Source organism: Halyomorpha halys, unplaced genomic scaffold, assembly GCF_000696795.3.
Source record: "Halyomorpha halys isolate HHAL.00 unplaced genomic scaffold, Hhal_1.1 Scaffold79.1, whole genome shotgun sequence".
NCBI classification, from domain to species: domain Eukaryota; kingdom Metazoa; phylum Arthropoda; class Insecta; order Hemiptera; family Pentatomidae; genus Halyomorpha; species Halyomorpha halys.
In genome coordinates, this window is record NW_027113124.1 from 661,487 (window position 1) to 680,665 (window position 19,179).

Consider the following 19,179-nt stretch of genomic DNA (forward strand, 5'->3'; position numbering starts at 1 on the left):
TGATGTTATGTAATGGATTCTGAAGCAGCATTTGAAATTTATTCCTCGTAGCTTCGAGTTTACGAACTGTTTCTATGTTAGTACTTCTATGCCTTGGTATTAAAATTTTCTATTATAAAGCGGAAAAGAGTTAAATATTAAACTATTTTCTTCTTGATTTCTATGTTATTTTACTATTATATTACCTGAGTAATTTTTTTTTATAGAACTGGCATGTGTAGGGTTTTATTATTTATATGTCAGGTTGGGTGTGTGAGTGATGTTCTCTAGTTTTATTTTAAAAAAAACAAAGTTAGTATATTTTTCTGTTTTGTATCTTGTGTTTATTTTTCTTGTAATGTTATCTTGTTTTAAATATTATACCGTAAAGCTCTCTATTGAAAGCGTAAACATCATTGTTTACATCTCGAACAAATGTTCTATCGAAGTTTTAGTGGAATTTTATGTATTTTGACCGGGTCTCACTCAAAATATCGCATGAAAGAAATTAGTGTAATTGCTTTAGACTTTGTAAACATTCACTATTTTAGTGTGTTGTTTTATATAGTGTTTTGTTTTTTTAGTAAATCTTCACCTTTCCTGCAAACAATACTGTTGAATTCATCCTATACTGTCTGTTTAGTTTGAAATGTGTTTAACTAATGCCTTGACAAGTTTGTTGGACCACCATCATCATTGTTTTAAATTTGTACTTTGGAATGTCTATATGCTCTGGTAAGTTGAAGTAATTTTAAATTTGGTTTTATTACTTTAATAAATTGAGTTAAATAACTCTTTATGTTGTTTTATATAATCATGAAAGATTATTACCTTGCTATTTCTATCGTGTGTTATTGAAACAACTATAGTCAACCTATATTAGTTCGAATGTAATTGACAGCTCATTTTTTTATGAATTTCTCTTCTGTTTAAAGACTCATTTAGATGTTTCAGATGAAAATGTCTTTTATTATTCTAACAAAAATTGATTTACCTAAGATAAGTGATTATTTTATTTTAATAATCTAATTTATTTTTAAAATTTTAGATGTAACGATGTACATCAAGCATCATGTGGGACCTGGAAGTATCTTAAGAGTGCTATGCTGTAGCAAACCTTAAGGGATGTGTTATAATAGGAAATCTTTTAGAAGCTTCTGCTTAAACCCAGTATGAAGCCGGTTTGTAAAGATTTAAGTATATTGGTATTGATATTGTTGTATATACCTGTTTAGCATTCTATTAAACTTGACTACTCAGATTATGTTTGATTGATATTTAATACATTCTTTATTTTAATTTAGCTTTTTAGTTTTGTCTCTGGTTTAATACGTTATTAAGCTGTAGTTATAATGTAGTTTTTTATTTATGCTCTGCAAATTTTGTGTACATGACAAACTACGTAAACTTCACATTTGAGTAGTAAACAATTTTATGTTCATATTGTAAATAAATCAGAAAAAAAAAATTTTCTCATTGTTTTAACTTATAGTAAGGATTATGTTTTTCTGACCCTAATTAGAGAGTTTTTTTGTTTTCTGTCTACCATTTTTATATCCTCAATATACTATTTTTATAATACTTATTTGCCATAAATTCCTTATATAATCAATGGCTTATCTTTTTTAACTGATTTAAGTCAATTATTTGTTTACTAACTTATTATCATAGGCAGTTGAGAAATATGTTTATAAGTCCTCTCTCCCTTTTTAAAGTAAGGGGAACCCTTCTAACAACTAACTATGCATAGGTTGTTAGTTTTGCTAATAGCAGTTTAAATGAATAGTTATACAAATATTGTATAATGAAAACATAAAAGACAAAAAGATATTTTCACTTTTATGATAATTATTTTATCATATTACTTTTATAATAATTAATATTTGTATATATATATTTTTGGCAAATAAATATATATATGCTTCTTATTTCATTACATCAAAAACAGAAATGAATCTTTAGTCAAAAAGAGCTAAATGGTCCGATAGTAAAAATAAAACAAAAACAGCAATTAAAATATCCCTTTACTTTTACTTTTGCAAGTTTTTTTTCCCTCAAAGGGTTGCCTGGTTAAGTCAGAATGTCACTCCACTTGTCTCAGAATCATGGTCTGCACTGACACTCAGTTCAGAATGATCCCTTCCATAATTTCTCCTTGCTTCTGTGAGATACCTTTTTTCTTTAAGTATATCTTTAAAGACTTTACTTGGAGAAATTTAAGCTCAATTATTTATTTTTTTTTTTTTATGCTCAAATATGAAAGAAAAAGTATAAATAAAAAAAAATCTTGTATTATTACTCGACCCAATAGCCCTCTGAGAACTAAGGTCTTCTCAATTATAGATTTCCACTCATTTCTGTCCTAAGCATTTATCTTCCATGTTTGAACACCTAGCTGATTAACTCCTCCTTGACTTCCCCTAGCCAGCCCAGCCATGGCCTTCTTTTTAGGTGGCATATTCACTTGAGCAGACACACCAAATGAGCATGCGGGGTGAGGGTGATGGGGTGAACAACCCCACACCTCATGAGCACTGAATCTATTTGATCACATCTGAACAGAAAGCCCAGTCTGATCTGGTGCCTAAATATCGATTCTACCTTCAATGGTGGACTGAAAATTGGCCAACACCAGTTTTTTACACATATTTATTTCACTCTTTGAAAAAGAGAACAGAATGAAGCAGTGATGACAAATAAAACTGTATGAAAAGAGATATAGTTTTGTGCTTTGCTCTTAACAGCAATAAAACTGGTGATAACTTTGTGAGACTGGAGAATTTGCAGATCACATTGAATAGTCTCATGGTTATAACTGAGAGACAAAACATTTTGAATCAATAATTATTTACTAATTTTTTCCTTTGATTCTTATATTAATAAAAAATTAGAGTTGTAAAAAATTTTTTAAAAAAGTAATTACACAAATATTAAATGAAACAAAATATAAAGATAAAAATTTTTTTAAATTATTCAAGTTGTTTCATCATATGACCTACACATGTCATATGTTTTTAAAAATTACAATTGCCTTAAGTTCAAAACTTCCAGACATGAAAACGGAACAGTTAATCTTTGCAGAAGAATACCTTATATATATATATACATACATACATACATACATACATGCATACATACATACATACATACATAATACATACATACATATGAGGGTGGTCTGAAAAATTTTCCAACCTAACAAAAAATACAAGACATTTTTTTTTTTTTTTTTTCAACATAATCACCTTGTAACTCTACACACATCTCCCAGCGATGCTCCCATTTCTGTAACCCATCCAAAAAGTACTTGGCGTTTTTCTCTGCAAAATAATTGTCCACAAAGGTGATTGCCTCTTCATTGGACGAAAATCTCTTTCCTCCGAGCGCAATTTTTATATGTGAGAACAAAAAGAAGTCCAAGCTTGAGGCTAGATATGGTGAGTAAGGTGGTTGATCAAGCAGTTCAAACCGTAATTCGTGGATTGTCGCCATGTCAAGATGACATGAGTTGGTGACTGAGAAGTGAGATGGTGCGTTGTTTTGGTGAAACAGGATTTTCTTTTTCTGCAAATGTTGCCATTTTCCCATAATTTCGACCTTCAGCTTGTCAAGTAATGATGCGTAGTATGCTCCTGTAATGGTTTTTACTTTTTGAAGATAGTCGATTAAAATAACTCCATGACTATTCCAAAAAACAGTCGCCATCAGTTTCCCAGCTGAGAAAATAGTTTTTGCTATTTTTGGAGCCAGTTCCCCCATTGCAGTACACTGTTTGGACTGTATTTTTGTTTCAAGCATGTAATGGTGTATCCAAGTTTCATCTACAGTAATTAATCGGCGCCAAAACTCGGATCTATTGCACGTAAACTGCTCATGTTCATTCGAACACATTTTTGGTCTAACTTAAACAAACATGGCACCCGATGTGCGGACAGCTTTCTCATATCTAAATGTTGATTTAATATGTAACAAACACATTCTTTTGACATGTTTATAACCACTGCTATCTCTCTAACTTTAATTCGGTGGTCGTGTAGCACCATTTGGTGAACTTCGGCGATGTTTTCGTCGGTAGTTGCAGTTTTTGGACGTCCCGAAAATTCATCGTCACCCAAGCAGTGGTGCAGAGTCCCTATGCACAGAATCCAACTCATCTTTGATTTTCGTGGGCGTATTGCCTTTCAAATACAAATATTTAATGACAGCTCGATACTTGATTTTGTCTATTTTCACCAAAACACTCACATCAACTCACTCAAACAACTGTTATATAAACACTGAAAAAAACTTTTCAGACTACGCTTGTGTATATATATGTAAAGGACCATTGTATTTTTATTTTTAAATTTTTTCAAGGCGATTGTAGTTTTCGAAAATAATTATTTAAGATTATAAATACACTAGAACCCCCACATGTCGGGACCAAGGCATTGCCAGCTAATCTAACAACCAAGGAACTTGAAAACCTGATGATCATGCAAGGAAAAGTCGTCCTGCAATGGATCCCTGAACATTGTGGCCTTACTAGAAATGAGAAGGAAGACCAGCTGGCTAAAAGGGGGCCTTGGGTACGCAGCTTAGTGTGACCTCAGACTCGATGAAATAAAGGCACCATTGGGTAGCAATGTATTAGGAACCACCCACAGATCTGACCCTGGAGATGCTCTCCACTAACTCACTCAATGAGTCATGACTCATTTTTTGCTTACAAATGGGGCCCAACTGTCTCAGAGCCCCCTATTCTGAAAACTCCTTATTGGCTCCAATCCTCTCTGCTGGTAAGCTAAACATACTCCTAATGTGCAAGTTGTTTTCCAAGCTATGGAGACTGATTTTGCCCTCTCCAACTGAGGTGCAGAGAATGCTCAATGGAAGCCTGGAGGACCTTAGGAGAGCTATGTAAGTCCTCATTTTAATCCTTGACCTAGCTATCTAGTGGAAAATCGCAGAAGAACCAACAACCTACGCTCAAACAGTGTAATATAAGACTATAGGAACCACCCTGTACTCATCTCAGCAGAATGGGCATTCAGAGGTGCTCATTTGGATCATTTGCTCAAGTGAATATGTGGCCTTAGGTGCCTTACACCATGCAACCCATATATAGCGCTTTGTCTATATCTTAATGTCTTTCAACATGAACCTGCCTTCTCAGCGGGCTTTCTCTGATGAATGCGACAAGGGCAGATTCTTCTTAAAAACAGTTCAACTCAATACTCCTTCTGATTCTCCTTACACCACTCTTGTGAATGGGGCCAAAGATTTCCCATAACATCTCGTACTTCCTATAATCCAGGAGTGTTTAACTTACAGCAGTTAGTAGTTATTTCTCTCACTTGAAGAAGCTGCAAAAAGGGAGCTTCAAGCCATGCCTACCAAAACACCAGTGTCAATGCTCCAAGAGCTTCTTTCTAGAAGAGGGACGACTCCGAAATATGAACTGGTTCAGGTAGAGGGAGCCATTCATTATTTCTCTCATGCTCATATGACTATAGGTTATGTTATTACATTGTTATATAGGATATTTTATTTGTATTGTATCATGTTATAGTATATAGTATTTGCAAAGTATGGGTTTAGTTCAATGCGAAATCATAGAAATTTTCTCCAGCCTTCTGAACTGCTTAAAATTATCTGTTCTCAGCAGTGATTCTTGCTTTTATTACAGCTACCAAATCATTATCTTCTGTTATGACACCCAAATACTTAAATTTGGGACTCATCAAATAGTTATAGTTCCTTATTCTGAGGGTTACCTCAAGTAGTGGTTGTTTTTTTAATGCCTTTATGTTTATTTCATTGAATTGCAGACTCTGAGTTTGTTTCTATAGTTCTCTCTACACTTTCAAGTGGGAAATTGAAAATCGTTCTTACTATGGGTTACCTAAACCCTTTTTAATGGGAAAGCTAGGGATCCTTACACCCTTAACTCTGTGCATAGCATCCTTCATTGTCATTTTGAACCTGCTTCTTTGGGATGCTAAACTTCACCAGGTCATGATAGAGTTATTTTCTGGTAGTGTCATATGCGCAACAGAATTTAATGAAGAGATGACAAAAGTCCACATTATATTCGTAGACCTACAGGTTCTGGCATATTGTAAAGAGTTTCTTCAATTTGATTTAATTCTTTTCATGGAGGGCTGCTTTAGAATCAGCATCTAGTCTTTCATTGTTTTCAGTATCATGTTTCTTGCACACAAAGTACTTCTTCCATTGACTTCTTCTATGCAGTTTACTGGGTAGCTCGTATTGTGTAGACATCTGGTTGAACTGAATTTCCTGGCTTCTCGCTACTAGAGATACGTGTGATCTTTAAACTACCATCTTCCTGGAAAATCAATCGAATCCTATCCATTTCTAACTTAAACCTTTATAAGTAAGTAATTTCAGTGTTCCATTCTTTGTTTTAGGTGCCGATAATTGTTTTGATATTAGCTCCTACCATGTAGATGTCTACATTCTCATCTCCCTCTCCCCCTCTTAAAACTCCACTCATCCTAGTGTTATTGTTGATGATCTTTATGGATGAGGGGATAAATGTAATGTGCTGAATATTGAATACTGTGTGAGCATTAAGTGTTAAAAGTTTTTCCTACCTGAAAAAGGAAAAAGTTAGCAGTTTGACGGGTAGGTGATGGAGTTGCTACCTTCTCATGCCAAACTTTTATTATGTTATGAAACAAGACTTTTTTTATTAAGAAAAACAACTTAAAAAATAACAAAAACAATGTTAATTTCTTGATGTAGTAGATTTTTGTTCTTCTATTCGAGTTTTGATTATTACTAAGTTCCATATTTTGACATGAGAGCTCTGTTTGGCAAGGTGCTCTTTATATTTTCTAATTCTTCAATTCCCAGCTGCTTCACTCTTATTTTCCTCTCGTCTTCTAAAGTTATTTCACTAGGTAACCTCTAGACACCCTCCTCTTCCACCCTCTTATGTCAGAAATGGCTAAGAAGGGAATAAAAAGCTGTAGATGTATGTGGAAGGTCCGCCCTGAAATTTAAGTCAACCTAAGCTGGATTTGAACTGGAACTGCTTCTGACAAGAGAATGCCAAGCTTGTGGCATAACACCCTCAGACACCATGGCCTCAGCTTAAAATTTTGTGTCAGTTGATGCCTTCTAATTTTATTCATGTGAAATGGCAAATTACTTGACAGCTTAGTGATTAAGTTTTTTTCTCTGATTAGTTAAGTAATTATTGAACAGTTCACCATATTGTTGAAAGAGCGAAAAGAAATATATTGGAAAAAAAAGTAATGTTTTCCAAAATATGTGAAAAAGGCAAAATTAAGATTTTTTCTTAGAGAACAGTTTCTAGCTCTGACAGATGATTCTAATGTCTTAATCTGATCTGTAAACAAAAATTCACAATTAGACTTACCTTTGTGAGGCTGGACAGATAGTCCTTTTTAACTTAAAAGAAATTTACACTGCTTTCCTTACTTCAACTATTATTTGAGAAAAGAATTATTTTCTTACTTGATGTCACTATTGCACTTTTAAACAATTAAATAGCTGTTTATATACAACAACTCAAATTTAGGAGCATATAACTACACTGTTAAGATAATCTATTATTAACAAAAAACTCATGTTACACAAGAGATACACGTTAAACCCTAACTGAGCCTCCCCATAAGTTTAGTAACACTCCTCCAAATAAGATTGCATCTCAGGAATTAACAAATCAAGGGAATTTTCACCTCTAATAAACTTAGTATGAAGAATCAATAATATACTTTTAATACCAAATCTGGAAGTTTTGCAACTGACATTCTTATTTTCCTATTATATATAATGATGTCAGAAGAAAATTACTGGTCTTTTCAAATCTCCTAGTGAGAAATATTACAAGGATGGAACAATCGACTTTTAACTTGATATTAATAAAGCTTGATGCAACTCGAGGCATGATCCAAAGATGTATTGGACTTCACATTCCTTTTCTTGAAATATTTGCAAATTGCAGCAAACTTGTGAAATCATTATGTTGAAAACCTATTGATGTAGGATTATTTTATTTTTCAGTAAATTTTATGCACAATTAATTTTGAATTGAAAATATATCACTTACTAGTACATACCGTGAAATGAGTCAAGATCATCCCAGGTAAATTGGGTATAGGTTAATATACTTAAAATGAAAAAGTAGAATTGGTCAAATGACTTGTTATTTGAAAATATTAGTTTTCCCATCTTCAATAGTGCAACAATATATTGGTACTTAGTGACAAGTGTTATCAAACTTCTTTGATGCTATTTTTGTGACTGTTGCAACTGTTTTTAAGAGCTAACTGGTTCTATTGCTTAATTGTAACCTGTGAAAAGTGTTATAGTTCTCTGTGGTATAAAGAATTAGTTTTATGCATTGATAAGTAATTTTTTTTTATTTACCTATTACCTGAAGTATCTTATCATCTTTGAGGTTTCATTAATGTACATATTTTTTGGGGGGAGGGGGAATCGTTATGTTATCTCATAGTCATTGAAATAACTTCATTTGATGTGGTGAGATTGTGCCACCCTTTTTCAGATAGGTCTAAGGTACAACTTAGACTTGTAAATTAGAAGTTTGTTGTTTATTGAGAGATTAGAGGTCCTGCTGAGTATTTGGTATAGTTGGCTGAATCATCTGTTGAGTTCCTGTCTTAAGTCTAGTATGGGAGTTCCATGTGAGTATTTTGTGTGAGATGAAACCAAGGTATCACACTGTATTGGATCTGAGTGGGTAATGGGATGCTGTTGAATAAAACAGGAGGGAAGAAACTGTGGTAGAGAGTGCATTTAGATTTGTGAACTTTTATCCGCCATAAATTACACTATTGCTCGATCTGGGTAAGGTGTATTTGGAGATTGGATGAGGCTGCTACAGAATTGGTATGAGATGATAAGATGGCTGTATCATCAGTAAAGGTTGCCAAGAACATGTCCGGATAGATTGGAATATTTAGAATGTCTTCAGCGAAGAGGATTTAGAGGACAGGACCCAAAAACTTAGGGCACCCCAGCCTCGATAGGATAAATATTGAAGTACTCAAAGCTACTGTGTACTCGAAAGGAGCGATTTGAGAGGTTGGAGGAAGAGGATAAGGAGTAATTAAGGTAATATAGACTTTCGCTTGAAAAGCAATCTGGTGCGCCCCAGTCAAAAGCTTGTGCTCTATGTCCAGAAAGGCACCCAAACAGTACTATTTATTTTCAAGAGCTGAGGAAACATGTGACTTTGAGGCCTTGATGGACTGTGAAATGCCTTGGGTGGAATCCAAATTAGTGTGCAGGAAAGCTCTGTGATTCAACTTACGGATAGGATACTACTTTACAGTAATAGTTGTACAAGCAATGATCAGAGGGATGTCTTGTGCATTGCTGTAATGATCTGTATCAGTGCTTGATTTCAATGAGGTATCTAAGATTTTGTGGTAGAGGATTTGGCTTTGGTTTCTTTAGGTACATCATAGGGTAAGATGCAGACCAGGCAGCTTGTTGGATAATGGTATTGAAGGAATGTAAGGCGTCATCTAGGTTTCCAAGGGAATCAAGGAAGTAATTGAATTGTGGTTGGGAAATGGAAATTTGGATTACAATTTGGGTTCGTTCAATAAACTTGTTACTGTGGTATGTTGAGTAGTCGTCTGCTGGTTAGTCATGTTTCAGTTTTTAAAGCTATGTTGATGATTTGCCATGTAATAAGGCTGCTGGTTGAGTGATTCTGAACATTCCAAAGAAGAATAGAAAGTGATTTTATTGGTATTGTTTAAGGGTTTCTTGACAGAGGGATAAGGTTGGAAATGAGATTTGTGAGTTATGAGATAAAAGGAGTGATAAGGGAATCTGAATTCGGATAGGAAGTGATTAGGTTCGTAAGATCAGTGGTGTTAGGAGGAGGGATGCAAGGAATTTGATGGTTGGAACTTTGTTAATGGGTGTAGATTGAGGAATGGAGATTCCTCCCATGTGAAAGTTGGTCTTGGGGTTGAGAATCATAAGATATATGTTAAGGTTTTGCCGGGCCTGAGTTTCCGGTTCTGTTTCTCCAGTCATTTGGGCGAAGAACATTCCTGGTTTTACAATTTTTGAAGGTCTTCTGAGTGGTCTAGTATTCTCTTCCTGTGCAGGGTCTGTCTGTTTTCTTGATGCCAGGTTTTTAAATGTTTGACACCCTTTGTAGTTAGCAGGGTATCCTTCTTCATACTACATTATGCCACTTCTGGTATTTGTCTTGGCTTCTTGCAGTCCTCTGGTCAGTGGATGTCACCACACGACACACCTAGGTAGGTGATGGTAATAGTGTTTGGTATGACCATCAGGTGGCATTGTACTGTTTGTTGTGAAATATATGGCTTTTCAACAATTATACTGGTATAGTAGAGGCAGTTGATGGTTATAGATATTTTTGAACCCGATTATTCTCTCAATATCAACGAAAAATAGTGGTAAGGCTATTTTAATCTTTACTCCTGGTCCTTTTTCTTCTTTAGAAATATGTACTATTTGGTGAACTTGATATTCCATTGCTGTTAACTCTTCTTTTATAGCCTTTAGTGGTATTGAAGGGTGCAGTTGCCTTAGCACGACTCTGAGCACTCTCTCCTGGCACAATTAGTTTGTATGATAATCTGCCTTTGTATCAGATAAATATTTCATAATATTTGTGTTCGTATCTGGGGTGTTGGATATTAATTTTGTAACGTTAGTATGGCTCTGGCATATATATTTTACAGTGCTGTCTTCTTTATTTAATTGTTAGCACCATAATTGACAATTTTTGATATTCCTGATGAATATTGGTGGAGGTTTGATTCCCTGGTGATGGATGTTCTGTCTATTTCTTCATTATAAAATTTTGATAATGGGTCATAAGGATTAGGCATGAAAAAGGGTGATTCGTTAGTCATAACTTAGGTTGAAGAGGCAGATTGGGGTTAAATTTTATCTACTGAAAAACCAGGAGTAGATGGAGGAGTACTTATCTTCTAGAGATGGGTCTTCAGTTTGACTGGAGAGGTCTTAAGAGTTTCCAAGCTAAGGGATCTCTTGTTAGGTGTTTTGCTCCTACTCGACATTATTGTGTGAAAATTTCATATTCATGTGATATAAAAGAAATTTCAGTATGCTGGAAAATGAGTTCTAAAATTATGTATGTATAGATGCATAATTGTAGAAAACAGAGCGACATAGAGGTTCTCCGTAGAGAGCCCTGCTGAGCACTGAAGGGATTATGGCTGTTCTATAGTAGGCTAGAACCTATCTCTAACCGTAGTTATTCACAATGTCTTACAATAATGTGTATAAACAAGTGATTACTCTCACTGCTCGTCTTCCTTTTTAACCTTAATTATCAATATTATTATCAACATTATTTATTCCCATGAAACTTTAGTTTAACACTTTGAAGATAGTCACTTAAAATAAGATGATCTGACACATATACCACTAAAGTCTGGTACATGCACAGAAATCAGCTCCTAAATTAATGATCAGGACTAGAATAAACACTTCTTAAAAGAGTTAACATCCCACTGTGGAGTGGTCTCGTGGTACTTTGTGTATTAACTTCACATTTTATGCAAATTACACAAAAGTTGCTTAGAACCTTTGTTCTACTGACATTTGTAAACTGAAAATTTACAAATTACCTGTTCTGTGATGAGATAAAAAAACAAAATAAACTTTTAAGAAAGTATTGTTTCACAACCAAGGGTAAATACATGGATAAATAAATAATAAATGTTACAACTTAGGGTTTACAGCAGAACTTCATTCTTATCTACCCTGACCAAGTCCTGCAAAGTGGGGCGAAACGTTGGTTAACAATTAATATTTTTTTGTTACTATTTTGATACCTTTATTGTATTTTGATATCCCGGACTATCTTCCTCCAATAAATTACAAATTCAATGATTAGATTATTATTTTAATCCTTTTGTTCTATCTATCAGGTTGACTTTTTATGGGTAATGTTCCATGTTTTTATGTTAGTTTTATAAACTATTTAATATTTTTAATTTTGTTAATTACTATTACCTTTTCGTGATATTGAATATTAATATTTATGGAAAAAATGTTTTAATTAAGTTCTGAATCATAGTGATTTTATCATGTTTGTTATTAAAATGTTGCTTAATTTTTTGTTTTAGATAAAACGATGTAAGCAGAATGGGATTTGCTCAAACTGGATTTTTAGTTTGCATTTTTTTTGGATCGCTTGTCCATGTGTTCACTATTAACACTAATAATTCAATTTTATATCAGTTTCCATCTTCAAATCAGCCTACTGGAGATTGTTCAGCTTCAAAAATTAAGAAACTTTCCCATCTTACAGTTGATCCTGTCACTGGAAGGGTTTATGTTGGTGGTAAAAATAGACTCCTACAGCTTGATTCTTCACTAACACTCCAGGAGTGTTTAATTACAGGCCCAAAAGAAGATAGTGTATTGTGCCATGCACGAGGATGTGATCCATCAACTCAAATAGAAAAAATATTGACTGATAATTACAATAAAATTTTAGTAATTGACCATGAAGCCCGAACTCTCATTGCTTGTGGCTCCATTTTTCAAGGAGCTTGTGAAAAGTTTAAATTAAATAATATTTCTCTTGACAGTCAATTTTATCCACATAATATAGCTGCAAATGATGAATCTTCGTCTACATATGCCTTTATTGGACCTGAGCACTATAACTGGAAACATTCAAATGTTTTGTATGTTGGTACTACTTTTACTAATAATGGAGAGTATAGACCTGATGTACCGGCTATTTCCAGCAGAGCTCTTAATACTTTGGAAATTGCTGAATTTTCATACTCTAAACAATCTTTGTTGCGCATAGATGTAAAATATAGAGATCATTTCTTGGTTAAATATATTTATGGATTTAATTCTAGTGATTACGCCTATTTTGTTATTGTACAAAAACAGTCACATTTACCTGGCCAAGAAGAACAAGGCTATGTTACTAGACTGGCTAGAATCTGTATTAATGATGCAAATTATGATAGTTATACTGAAATAACAATTCAGTGTATGGTAAATGTTGAATCTGAAAGCATAACATATAATTTACTTCAAGATGCTAAATTATCTCCTGTTGGTGATGAGTTAGCAAATTCTCTAGGTATCCAGTCAGGTGATTCAGTTTTAGTTGCTACATTTTCACCAAGCAAAACTATAACAAATGAACCTCTACCCCATTCAGCACTTTGTGTCTTCAGTATGGCTGATATTGAAGCTAAATTCAATGAAAATATTCATATGTGTTTTAATGGTAGTATTAAATACAGAAACATGCCATATATATCTGGCCCGATATTGGATGGAAACTGTCCTGTTGCCTGGGTAAGCATACATTTTTTTGTTGCTGATCTGTTAGTTATTGACATATTGATGACTTTTAGGCTTTTTAAGTTTGATTTTTATATTTTATAATGTTTTAAAATTCATTTCTAGAAATTTGTGATTATACTCACCCTTTCCAACTTTAGTTGAAAAGAATCTAGGAATTATGTCCAACAACAATTAAAAGAAACAATGGGATAGAACAATTGTAAAAAAAAAATCTTTATGTTATCATTTCCTTATATCTGGTCTATAGATCAATTTTCCCTTAATTTTTTTTTTTTTACTTAGCACAAATTGTGTTTTGAATTTAAGACTTCAGTTATTATAAAAGCTTTCCAATAATAGAAGGGACACAATACTGAGGGAGTTGGCTTAAATCATTCAAATCTATCTTCAACATATTTCCATGTATCAAAATTTAATATTTATTCTTAATGGATAATAATACCCTGATTTTATTGTTTGTTAATTGTTTACTTATATTATATGTAATTTTTCACTGCTGTTAAAATTTATCAATTTGTATGTGTTTCAATTCAAGTTTTAACATATTATTTTTGTTTGATTTTTTAGACTACTGGAAATATTTTGAGTTTTTGTGAGGTTGGCTTAAAAATATCAGGTTTTACTCCTATTAAATCTCATGCTGCTTTGCATTTACCAAATGTCCTCCTGACATCTATTACAAGTAGTAGAACAGAAAAAAGTACTGTTGTTTTCCTTGGTTCCTCTCTTGGAAAACTAAAAAAGGTATTTATTTTAATTTTATTTTTTCTATACATCTTAAAATATTTATAATCATAAATATGTGAAACTATTTCATTTTTACTTTCACTTACCTATATGTGAAATATGTAGTAAGGGAAACTATCATGGTCATAGAAAATTTTGAATATCGCAAAATGGTCTGTGTGTGTGTGTGTGTGTGTGTGTGTGTGTGTGTGTGTGCATAAGCTTAGCTCAAAAACTAAAAGTCCTACGAAACTGAAAGTACATATTTAGAGCCTCTGTATGCCTTTGATGTCGCGACAATGTTTTTGTTAAAATTGATTAGCTGGAATTGTCAATTTATAAAATCAATTTTTCATATTTTTTCGATTTTCTCAAAAATGATTCTAACAATTTTTATGAAACTTGGTGAATCAAAATGCAATTAAGTGGTTTTTAATACTGGATAGATCTTGAATTGATAAAATTTTTCGAGTTGAAAATAAATAAGGAGTTTAGATTAGGAGGGCTCTCCTTCATCCTGTTTGGTATATTGCTTGGAGCCTTGAAAAGGTCATTGACATTCTTTATCTTGCATGAGTAATAAAGGTAAAAAAGTTTTTATTGCTTTATGATATACTTGTTTTGGCGCTGCTGAGGTTTGTTTCAATATTATTAATTTCATATTTCATCTACATTGTGTGCTTATCCAAGCAATTTTATATTTAATTTATTTTCTTACTATTTGGTATTATATTCAGTTTATGGCAAGTTTGTGTGATTTATTTTAAATAAATATTTCCTTAATTGCATTTGTATATGTTTATGTATCCATTACTCTGAAATAAAATTATTGATTTATTTAAGATAAATAATGATTTTCTGAATTTAGGTTCTATTAGTCAGCCCATCTGTTGCAAGAGAATATGAAGAAATCATAGTAAACGAAGGAATGACAATTCTTCCTGATACGATGATTTCTCCCTCTGGAGAACATTTATATGTCCTTACCACCAATAAGGTAAATTAAAGTGTGTTTAAGTTATATTATTCTATGTTTATCTGTTTAAATAATATAGATAATTAAAATAAATTTCATTATTATGGAGTGAATTTGAAATGTTATTATTCTTGTTAGTCTTTATAAATAGCTTTATTTTAATTTATTATAAATAGAGATCAGATTTTTCGCAGCAAAACCCTCAGAATATGTTGTATAAAATGCAATTAAAAAAAAAAAACTTGCCCTTACGAACAATGTACCCACAAAAGTTCTGAACTAAAAATGATATTCAAGAACAGAATAAACATTAAATGAAAATGATTTTAAATATTGTATGATATAAATAACTTTTTATAAATTGAAGTATGAAAATAATAAAAACAACATTTAATGACAAATAAAAAGCAGTAATTTAAAAAAAAAAAATATAACTTATTGACAATATTAAAAAAATTAGAAATGAAAGCCAAATGATTATGAAAATGAATTAAACACGTCACGAAAAATGATAAAAAAAAAAAACGTAGTGGTGGCACTTTTTGCTGCTTCACTAGCCTACTTGAGTTGTACACTCTCTGTTATCCTCCTTGTGTTTTCATTGGAATCATTCCCATTTAAAATTTTATTCACATTTTCTACAATATAGTATCCCAATTTTTTCATAAAAACCTTTTCCTTTCTTTTTTTTTTTTTTTTTTTTTTTTAATTTTCTTACTTGGCCTGGTATGGGAGTTACATTGTATGTTAATTTTAATTTATTGATTTGAATCTTTTGTCTATCAACAAACTTGTTTCCTGAAATAGTTTGTGTTTGACATAAAACTTAAATTAAATTAAATAATTTTTTTTATTAGATTGTTTCACCATCTGACCTTTGTTTATATTTAAAAAAAATCTGTAAGAAAATAAGATAAACAAAACTCTAATAAGAAGGGTGTTAGTGAAAGTGAGATTGTTGCTTGAAATGGTACTATTCATTATTTTATACACTTTTTTTTTTTGCTCTGGGTCTTATCTCGGCCGATTTCAAATTCATAATTTCAATCTAATGTCCTGATTCAAGATTTTATGAAATTGGAAGTAAATGATGCACTTTTAATGATAATAACTTGTAAAGAAATGGAGTTGAGTTTGTTGTTTAAAAGGGATTAGAAAGAGGTATAGTAAACTGAGCGATAAACAAAAAAATATTCCAAGAAGTCAATTACTGACTACCTTACGTCTGAAGGTAGTGTTATTTTGTTATTATTTCATTCATTGAAAATGGATCTGCGACTGTAATCTTGAATTTCATCTGCATCATTACATATTTATTTTTATTTCTCAATATTTTTTTTTTTTACTTTATTAAGTCATCCAAATATTAATTATATGTATTTATAGTCAAATATGCAGAGTAAAATTAAGTTAATTTCACCCAAGTAACCTGATTGGTAAAGGTGTTTTTAAATCAGCTATTTAAAAAACGCTTGCTAACAAAATATGCAATTGAGTGAAAAGTTTGTGTTGAATGTTGTTTTTGAAATACTGGTGATGATTTTGTTCTTTTGGATTTAAATATTTATCAAGTTTACCTAATTTATGATTTTAGTTTCAAAATTTAAGATGCATGTTATTTTCTTTTTCGTGTCTAATTAACTTATCTAATATCTATATTTTCACCTAATTGAAATTGTTAAGATTTAAAACAAAAATTAATTTTTGATTTTACTTTCTTGTAGGCTCAACCACAAACATTTTAAAAATCAATATTTGTTCATTATAATGTTTTGTACACTTGTTCTAGGTTTTTAAAGTTGCTATTGAGCATTGCAGTTCTTATACAAATTGTTCATCATGTCTAGAAGCAAATGATCCGTATTGTGGCTGGTGTTCATTAGAAAGGAGGTAGGTTTCTCTTTCCTTGTTAATTTTTTTTTTTTATCATTTTTTAAATTAGAATTGTTATTTGCTGTATTTACTATACTTCACTTTTAGTTACCTGATTTATTAACAATTTAAAATTCATATTGGATCATTTTTAAGCTATTACTTTATTTAATATCACATGGTGCAGCAGTCCCTTGTAGAAGGGTCTGGGCATTGTTCTTCATTCAATCTTCCTAAATGGCCTGCCCACATCAGTTATCTGCACTTGTTAGCATGTTGAGAGGGAGGGCAGTCCCAAACATTGCCGATCTGAACTTTCGCGGGGAGCTAAGGGAGTCCCAGCAAACTGGCTTAGCATTGTATTATGATAAAAATTTTGTTCCTGAACAGGTTCTGCTTGTCAATAGGAGTAAGTACTTATTTGAGACTGCTCTAGCCCTCTACATTAGTTTTGCAAACTTGGCCTATCAGAATTGTCTTGTATATTTGATTTATTTTTATTCTCCTATAACTTAACCTAATAAATACTGTAAAATCTATATATTTATATATTACAGCTATAAAAATTTAACTATGTTTAAAAAGTGTGGTTTCAGGACTGCCAACAATCATAGTGATATAAATTTATGACTCTATTTATGATGTTAATATAACATTTTTTACCATAATTTATACAAATAACATATTAAAGAAAAAATTTGGGCCCTATTCTAAACTTTGAAATTTGACCCAGAACTGCCATCACAACTTTCACTCGCGGTCAGGGCCTTCCAACAATGAGAGTAATGTAAAACAGAAATTATACATTTGTGAAACAATTTATAATGTTAATATAATATTTTTTTATTATACTTAATAACAATAATACATAAACAAATATTGATCCTACTTAAAAGTTTAAGATTTTCACCCAGTGGTCTCATGGTACTCAATATTTTTAGACATACAGTTGGTTCCTTGATGGCACTATCTGTTCCTGGGCCAGTTCTCATGTTCTTGGTTTTTTCTTCATTAATAACTAGCCACATATTTCACTATTCACATAGGGTTCACTATTCTAAAATCTGTTCTAGATATATATTATGAACATATATAATTTTTAGTTGAGTTTAAAAATTATTATAGTTATTTATTGTTTAATAGATGTACAGTGCGTAGTGCTTGTCGTAAGGCAAGTCACAGTGCTCCTAGATGGCTTTCTTATGGCACAGGACAACAGTGCATTGATTTCGAACAGATTCTACCAGATAAAATACCAATTACTCAAATGACCACGGTGAGTTCATAAATCATCTAAAACAAATAAAAATGATAAAATTTTATATATTTCTTACATTAGTTGTCTGCATTTTATGAGTTAGTCAAAGAAATTTCTTCATTAAAATAGTTGTTTTGTGAGTTCTGTAGAACCCTGCTTATTAGGTTAGTTGGTTGAGTTTAAAAAAAAAAAAAAAGTGGATGTTGACTGTATCACTGATACAACTTTGAGTTTCACATGAATTAATCAATGCTGAGGGAAATTTTTTTTAGAGAGGATGTCATTCCTTACTAGGAACACATTCCTATTTAGAAGTCCTTTCTGTTTTATTTGGCATGGAGATATTTTCTTATTGCTAGGGTCAGAAAAAAATTCATTGAAATAAATAAGTACCCTGTTATAATTCATTTATGAAAAATAGCCTTCAGGAGGGCTACAAAGAAACAAGATAACTAGAATTAGAACTTTTTTAGGAGTATAAAGAATGAAATATGATTTGACAATGAATTATAGAATGAAAAAATAAATCTCTTTGTTGGTCATTTAGGTTTTTTATTTTCTATTATGAATCTTTATAATTGACCAAAAAACAAAAAAAAAAAGTGCCCGTGTAGGCCTCGGCGCGAAGCGCCGAGGCGACATATTTCCGTGACAACGTATACTCTATAATCCTCTTACCCCCACCACCTCACTCTTACCCATCCCCACCACTACCTTCTCCGTTACGGGACACTTTTGCCTGCATGACTCTCAGCATCTATAATCCTCTTACCCCCACTACTACACTACTAATTACCTCCCCCACAATCTACTTCCGTTACGGGACACTTTTTCTAACATGGCATCCCGCAAAATGATTTATAAGACGTTGTCACGTCAAAAGTTAACATCACCTTAAATTTTGAGTTTTTATATTTGAAGTAATGTAGAATCCAAAAAAACAAAAAACAAATTCTGTTTGTCCGCTTTACACCATCTACAGCTTTTCTATGAACCTACTCAGCCAAATTTT

The 19,179-nt window shown here is 32.2% G+C and overlaps 1 protein-coding gene across 6 annotated transcripts in view; it reads left to right on the top strand.

Moving 5' to 3' along the window:
* The window catches only part of PlexB (plexin B), a 44,502-nt gene continuing 25,323 nt past the window's right edge, over window positions 1–19,179 (top strand). The window contains exons 1-9 of one of the 6 annotated variants that reach the window (XM_014439216.2): window positions 78–96; window positions 207–291; window positions 564–714; window positions 1,028–1,160; window positions 12,126–13,326; window positions 13,903–14,079; window positions 14,930–15,058; window positions 16,827–16,927; window positions 18,053–18,185. In XM_014439216.2, coding sequence (XP_014294702.1) covers window positions 12,145–13,326; window positions 13,903–14,079; window positions 14,930–15,058; window positions 16,827–16,927; window positions 18,053–18,185 — 1,722 coding nt within the window. In that variant the 5' untranslated portion in view covers window positions 78–96; window positions 207–291; window positions 564–714; window positions 1,028–1,160; window positions 12,126–12,144. The other 5 variants (XM_014439219.3, XM_014439217.3, XM_014439220.3 and 2 more) reach the window with 5 other exon arrangements.